General features: G+C 41.1%; 1 protein-coding gene across 1 annotated transcript in view; it reads right to left on the bottom strand.

Annotated features, from left to right (window-relative positions):
* The window catches only part of LOC132856280 (ovochymase-2), an 8,289-nt gene extending 929 nt beyond the window's left edge, over positions 1 to 7,360 (bottom strand). Inside the window, exons 1-10 of the mRNA XM_060885798.1 lie at positions 7,350 to 7,360; positions 6,871 to 7,043; positions 6,377 to 6,528; positions 5,395 to 5,581; positions 5,174 to 5,276; positions 4,965 to 5,098; positions 4,294 to 4,434; positions 2,322 to 2,452; positions 690 to 783; positions 312 to 443 (exon numbers count right to left, since the gene is read on the bottom strand). Of these exons, the coding sequence (XP_060741781.1) occupies positions 312 to 443; positions 690 to 783; positions 2,322 to 2,452; positions 4,294 to 4,434; positions 4,965 to 5,098; positions 5,174 to 5,276; positions 5,395 to 5,581; positions 6,377 to 6,528; positions 6,871 to 7,043; positions 7,350 to 7,360 (1,258 nt within the window). The remainder of the gene's footprint in view (positions 1 to 311; positions 444 to 689; positions 784 to 2,321; positions 2,453 to 4,293; positions 4,435 to 4,964; positions 5,099 to 5,173; positions 5,277 to 5,394; positions 5,582 to 6,376; positions 6,529 to 6,870; positions 7,044 to 7,349) is intronic.
* Between the last annotated feature and the right edge of the window lie 140 nt (positions 7,361 to 7,500).

Raw genomic sequence — 7,500 nt, 5'->3', positions numbered from 1 at the left:
TGAGGCGAACGTGCTAACACTAAGCCACCGTGCCCCCCATATAACAATAAACATAATTATATATATATATATATATATACCGCTTGACTTGTGGATTGATCTTCTGGATTTTATTAAAATCAAGGCTTTGATCCGTACTGTGAAGTATTCTGGAAGCTTGGTGTCAACGTGTCAATGCTACGAGCGAACCTGCCGCCTAAAATCGATACGTACATGCAGTGCGTGTGGGTGTGTTGGTTGTGAGAGTTGTGTTGTTGGCTGTAAGATGAGCTCCAGCTCTGCATGTGTGTGTTTATGGAGTTGACACTCACCCTTTTTGCTGATGACTGAGAGATTAGCGCTGAAGCCCCGGGCAGACACGCTGTTATCTGTCAGGAAGTGCACAACCATCACCCTGCCAAAACTCAGCACAGGGGGAGGAATGCTCTGACCGCACAAAACCACTTTTACACACACACACACACACACACAAAAGAGAGAACTACAAAGAGAGAACTATGATTCTACCAACACCATGTTGATGAGTTCATGAGAACAACATGACATTTCATCACTTCTACAATGAGTTTATGCATTATGTCATAATTTTGTATAATGGATTGTAATGGACTTTATCATATGTACGGTATCTCTTTTTCACAGCGCAGTAAAGCTTCATATTTCAGGAAGAGCAGCTTAAGTCAGCTTACCGATTTGTTCTCTGGCTTCAAAGTCTCCAAATACAGACAACGAGTCGTACCGACACCCTTCAGACTCCTCCAAGTCGAAGTCGGTAAAGTCGAGCTGAGGTAAAAAGAGGAGGAGAAGTTCTTCTATAGTGCCGTTATCACACATTATACTATATGGACTGTACACGCAGCAGATTAAAGCGTATTAGTTATGCAACATTACACTAAACATTACACCAATTACGCTGTAAATAGAGCACTGAATAATTGATGAGACAATAGAGCAGAAACGGATGTAGATCAAATGTCCGTAATGACATTTTAAAGAACAATACTGTGGCACTAGAAAACAAATCATTATAGAATTCAGTGAATACTGTATGTCCTACCAGGAATAAGCTCCTGAGGCGTTTTTGTATAATACCGTACCATCAAAAATGTGTAAATGTGGACATGTTGAAGTTTCTTGTGTAGAAGGAGTCTCCTGGAGTCTCCAAGGATAAGCGCAAGAGAAAGTCTTGAAACTTAACTCAAGTCTTAACTTGAAAACTGAAACTTATGCTGCGTCCTAAACTGCGTACGTATGCAGTATTCTACAGCGTTTTGAATATTAATAGATGTAGAATAGTGAATTCTAGCTAGAGTTCACACTGAAAATTCCAACAAGAGGGACAACACTTATTCAACCAAAAAAAACGAAGCGTGAAATGTCGGACACGTACTGTATGCGTTCGACGCTCGCGCAGATTTGCTTAGTTATTGGAAGAGGAGCGGGGTTACCAGGCGCTGACGCCGGATGAGGGAAAAAAAATCGAAATGGTCCGTGACACTCCAGGAAACAAAATGTCTTGGAAATGTCTTTTAAATGAGCACAAATCAAAGAAAAATAAAAAAATAAAAAATAAAACAAACACTGGCTTGTTTTTAGGTTGTATTCTGCTAAAGCCAAAGGCGCTACATTAACATTTGGACCTCCAGACTGCCAGGGGGCGCCCTCAACTGCATTTTTTTTAACCTTTTCTTTGTTTCTTTCTGTTTTACCACTCCATAATACACACAGATATCGAAAACTGTGTGAAGACTTTAAGTGTATCTAGTCTTTCTAGTCAGTTCTAAACATTGTTTTTACCTTCTGGTAAATTTTTGGCCTCGGTCTGTTCTAATCTTGTTGACGTTGAGATATTGTATTTTGTATCATATAGATGTTTGTTCAGTGTGGGTGGACGTTACACGATATTCCACGACAATGCCAAAATCTTTACTTTAGGAAATTAAATGCCATCGAACTGCTATGGTTTATGGTTTATGGTTCAGGATGAGCCATCATAGGAAAATAATGAACTCTGAGATAAATAATAGATTGTAGGTCTGTATCACGCCACCCCAGCCCCCAGCCACACCCCAAGTGTTTTATTACTTATTGTTTTTAAAACCGCACACCAATATTTGAATCAGTACATGCCTATCTAAAAAAGGTATACCATTCAGCCCTATTCTAATGGAAACAAGTATCACATTCTCTCTGGCCTGGAAAGCTGATCGCGAGGTCTCACTCTCACTGCATATTCAAACAGCCAATGAATGCATTCATGCCCAGAGACGAGTTGACCGTACCAGCCTCCCGGCCTGACCATGACCCTCAGGCCCTGTTACCTTGACAACATAACCCTCGCGGACGTAGATTACCCAGCGGCAGTGAGTGTCGTCGCCATAGGACCGTGGGTAGTTAGGGCTCTGCACGGTTTCCAGGGATTGAAACAGTGCCACTATGCCGCAGCTTGGGCCTGAACAAACACAAAAGAAGACGTATTGGTGGAGCCAAGCATGGTCAAGCACGGTGCACACACACACACACTTATCTCCCAGCAGACAATGCCAGTTTGCATGCAATACAAACACGGTGCGGTGTTATGTTTCTTTCCACCAGGGGTAATGTGGTGGAGAGAGAAAGTGTGGCAGTGGTGTTTTGATCCACCACTCCTGACTCTCATGGGATGTGTGTGTGTATGTGCATGCAGTCCTCTGGCATAGCTACCGTTATGGTCATGGTCCTGCCAGCACAAGGTCTCTTGGGACCCACCTGTGCTGTGTCACCTTAGAAAAAGAGCACAGACGGAGGTCTCAGGAGACAAAGCTGTCTCTAACGCCAAGCTCACACCTGTTTGGAGAGCTGCACATGCTGAACCCAGCCTGACAGAGTGTTATAAATAATAAGCACTCAAGATTAGGGATAATAGCGGACATGCAATACGTGGATACAAAGTTGGGACAATTACATGTTGCTTGTATTTATATACTAGGGAAGAACTACAAATATTTAAAAAATATTAGCTAGCTTCATAATTCCATAGATTTTCCAAAATATAATGGACATTATGACAATACAAAAAATATATATATGTCTACACAATACTCTCTCAGTGTGGTGGATTTATGGGACTTTGAGGAATTTAAACATTTAATTTGCACCCCCTGATTAGTTGAATCTGGTATTTTAGGGGCAAAGAAAACATTAAAAAGTGCAGAACATTGAGATCTCAATGACCAGGGTTGGGAACTACAGTAGTTGGTAAATGCACTGGACAAATTATTATTTATTAAATAAATAATACTTATTAAATAAGGCCACGGTGGTCTTGTCACAGGGCGCTGCTTTTCCGTGGACCACTTTAACATCCATCACTTGGTCAGAATTTACATTTGTTTTGGTTTGTTTATATAATGAAGTTTTGAGAATAGATCATCTAAAGGTTTCTTCTTCATCATCATCTTCTCTGAGATTTTTTTTTTTTTCAACACTGTCTCTTCTTGTTCATTAGGGATCCATGTGTACTTTTTTATCTGGATAATGTTTAGTGCTCTCTCTCTCTCTCTCTCTCTCTCTCACTCATCTTCTACCGCTTATCCGAACTACCTCGGGTCACAGGGAGCCTGTGCCTATCTCAGGCGTCATCGGGCATCAAGGCAGGATACACCCTGGACGGAGTGCCAACCCATCACAGGGCATACACACACACACACACACACACTCTCATTCACTCACACACTCACACACTACGGACAATTTTCCAGAGATGCCAATCAACCTACCATGCATGTCTTTGGACCGGGGGAGGAAACCGGAGTACCCGGAGGAAACCCCCAAGGCACGGGGAGAACATGCAAACTCCACACACACAAGGCGGAGGCGGGAATCGAACCCCCAACCCTGGAGGTGTGAGGCGAACGTGCTAACCACTTAGCCACCGTGCCCCCATGTTTACTGCTAAATAGATAAAATAGATTTTACAGAATAGCCCTGGGAAGACTGAAAAAAACCCAGCATGTGACAGTTGAAAAGTTGTGTTGCATCATGGCACCCATGGTAACTTACCTCCACAATGTTTGATGACTATAACAATAGGCATGTAACATAAAGACCTATACAGACAAATGTCTCTCTACTTGACAGATTTTACAGCCTTACATAGGCAAAGCAATATGTTAGGAATGAGTCCCCAGTACCTGTTTGTTGACATTTCTATTGATCACTGCCATGTTGTAGCTCTTCACTAAACATTCTTGGGATTTTTTTTTCAGTCTGAAAAACGTCTCGACTGGTCGGTGCACCCGATTTGCAACTTACCCAAAGTGTAGTCATGTTTGACGGCTCTGAAGCGAACAGAGAAGCCTGAGCCTGAGACGCTGAAATCAGACATGAACTGAAGCATGGTGGTGTTGGAATGTATGAGCAGTGGTGCAGGAGACTTGTTGCCACAAAATCGGCCTGGTTACAAATACAGATAAAGATACATGTGGTTATAAAAAAAAAAAAAAGAAAAAAAAAAGTGTGAAGAGTTATCATGTATTGCCATCCTACTGATTTCAGCCTCCAGATCTCTTTCTATATTTTTAATTGAAAAGACAGCCCCAGGGTCGTTGGTTTGATCCTAATGAGTTTCACACATTTCTCTTCATGTCTAAATGCATTTGTGCAGTGTGCTTTGCCATGGCATGCTGCCCCACTTAGGCTGTATTCCTATTTACACCCAGCGTTTCTAGAATTCTGGAAGGTCCAGTCTGGGGTGAGGTGGAAATACACTCCCCATGAGGGGGAAACACACCATGTTTTCCCTATGTTCATGCTGGTTTCCTAAAACATTCCATTGTAGGTGGATAGTCTATATTAAATTGACTACCATATTATCCAGGGTGTACTCCTAAATAGGATAATCCACTTGGAACCTGAACCCTAGCCACCCAAAGAACCCTTAAAAAACAATTTCTGATCCATACTGCCGTTCAAATCGTCATCACCTATTGGTAGGTCTTCACCAGCAAACACAGTGAGGTGGTCGCTTTGGCACAGAGGATGGTTCTCCAGGTCAAACTTTAAGAATTCCAGCAGGATTATTTTGCCACCTGGTACAGTGATATACCAGGAGAATGCCCTGCCAACAAAACATCAACCATAGTCACTGTTCCTGTACACCTTAAGAAAGAACACTGAAATGCTTAGGACTCACTTATTGTCGCTGTAGTTCAGGACTGGGTGAACTGGGTATCGTATAATACCCTCATTGCCTTTCAAAGTTTTGTCTTGTACACTTAATTGGGAGTTGATTTTTCCTGAATGAAATAAATGTAAGCTTTATTCCCCAAAACATTATGACTCAAATAGAAAAAAAAACTTAATAATCTGCACATATACTGAATATTGAACACTTTCAACACAGAAGAGGCAAACCTTTCCAGAGCAACCATTTGATGAACACAGGGATGTTAGTGAACACTGCAGGTGAGCTTCTTCCAATCAGAGGTTTCATCTGGTTGTTGATCCAGCTGCGTCCACATCCTTTGCCCCATGACGTGATTCCAACCACCACCCAATGTCCATCAGCTCGTGGGCACAGCAAAGGTCCACCTGAGTCCCCCTATGGAATGCAGCAAGTATTCATTTCATTCACTCACTCATTTTCTACCGCTTATCCGAACTACCTCGGGTCACGGGGAGCCTGTGCCTATCTCAGGCGTCATCGGGCATCAAGGCAGGATACACCCTGGACGGACTGCCAACCTATCGCAGGGCACACACACTCACTCTCATTCACTCATGCAATCACACACTACGGACAATTTTCCAGAGATGCCAATCAACCTACCATGCATGTCTTTGGACCGGGGGAGGAAGTATTCATTTCATTCATTAATTAATTTTTGTTCACTTGGTAAGGATGAGGTGGCAATTACCTGAGAAGGTCAGTGGTCCAGTTTACTTGCTCCATTGATCAAGAGACATTCTCAAACTAGGTATGAGTTAAAGTCTCATCAGTGGGGCCTTACCAAGGTTGAGATGCCCAACTACCTCCACTGGCTTCTCTTGAGTTGTATATTTTTATATGATATTTGTTTAGTTATGTCATACCATCAAGTATTCTCACCTCCCACTCAGTATTAGTAGGGTAGTTTCTGGATCCACTGAGGCCCATACAAGGATAACTGCAAGTCTCAGTCCCAATTTGTGCTAAATACCACCAGCAAAACCAGTTTGAGGAAGATATTTTTGACGATAACTTTCTATTAGCTGTTAGCTACTAGTTAACCTTTCTGGTTTTTCTGCAAAATGTTGCTTCATATACAAACACTGAACGGAACGCTAAAATGTTGAGACGTGAGATATGTTCCAAACCACCTTTAAGAAAGTGGTCGATGGAGTTTAGGTTTAGTACCTGACAGGCATCTTTCCCTCCTCTCTCTGGTCCAGCACACAACACTGTGAGGTTTTGCAGTCCTGGTCTGAGGGTTTGAAGGATATGCTTGCAGATGGCTGGATCCACCAGGTCTAACTGCACTTCATGAACAACTGAAGTAATCTGACCTCCTGAGAATAGGCAAAACTGCTAAATACGTAAAAAAATAAAAATAAAAAGTCAGCATTACAATAAAATGTTAGATTTCTTACTTTCTTTTGTTCGTCCCCAACCAGCAACAATGCAAGGGGTCTTTGGTGGGAACATCTCACCAGGCAGAGGAAGACATACAGGCTGAGCAAAGTCATCTTTCAGTAAGTTCAGGAAACGTTAAGAAAAAAACATGTTCAGTGTTCTTGTGGTTAAAAGAGCTGTGACAAATCTTTTCTATAGTAACTTCAGAGTCTCACATATTGTACCTTCCACTAATTTTGTAAATAGTGTAAAAAGAAAAACAAAAAAAAAGAACTTGCTGAAGCGGATGTGTCCTTTCAGCTCCAGCAGGGCAATATCGTAGTTCATAGGAAGTGTATAATGGTACTGCTCATGAGGTATCACGTTCTTCACACCAAACCTCTGCTCCCCATGATCCACCACTCTTTGGTCATACTCGCCCACTACGGCCTCCACACTATGTAGGAACTCTCTATCCAAACACAGACATTTTGAATAAAATCAAATCACTTATTATTTATTGTCACATTGCTGAGCTTGCTGCCTAGGCCCTGATTACACAGTATTCCAAAGTAAATACACTTATCATACACACCGTATGCTCTAACGTATAAATAGGACACACTGTATACCGTTCAAGAATGTTTTAAATCTAGATTTTAAAAAAATACAATTTTCTTGTGCCATCAATACATAGATCTCTTTACTGCTGCATTTTATTTTTATTTAAAGCATTGTATTTTCTTTTAATATGTTTTGAATCCATTCAAATTAAAACTTGAGAGTCATGCTGGTGGCTACTATATTTGTAAACCGATTAAAAATGTATAAACAAAATACACAAATTTTGAAAAAAAAAGATGTACAGTAAAATATTATTTTAAATATATAAGTAATGAAAATTATATTATTAACAATGATTAATAACA

This window comes from Tachysurus vachellii, chromosome 13 (genome assembly GCF_030014155.1).
Source record: "Tachysurus vachellii isolate PV-2020 chromosome 13, HZAU_Pvac_v1, whole genome shotgun sequence".
NCBI lineage: Eukaryota > Metazoa > Chordata > Actinopteri > Siluriformes > Bagridae > Tachysurus > Tachysurus vachellii.
Note: the sequence above shows the minus strand (reverse complement) of the source record. Positions and strands in the feature narration are given on the sequence as shown.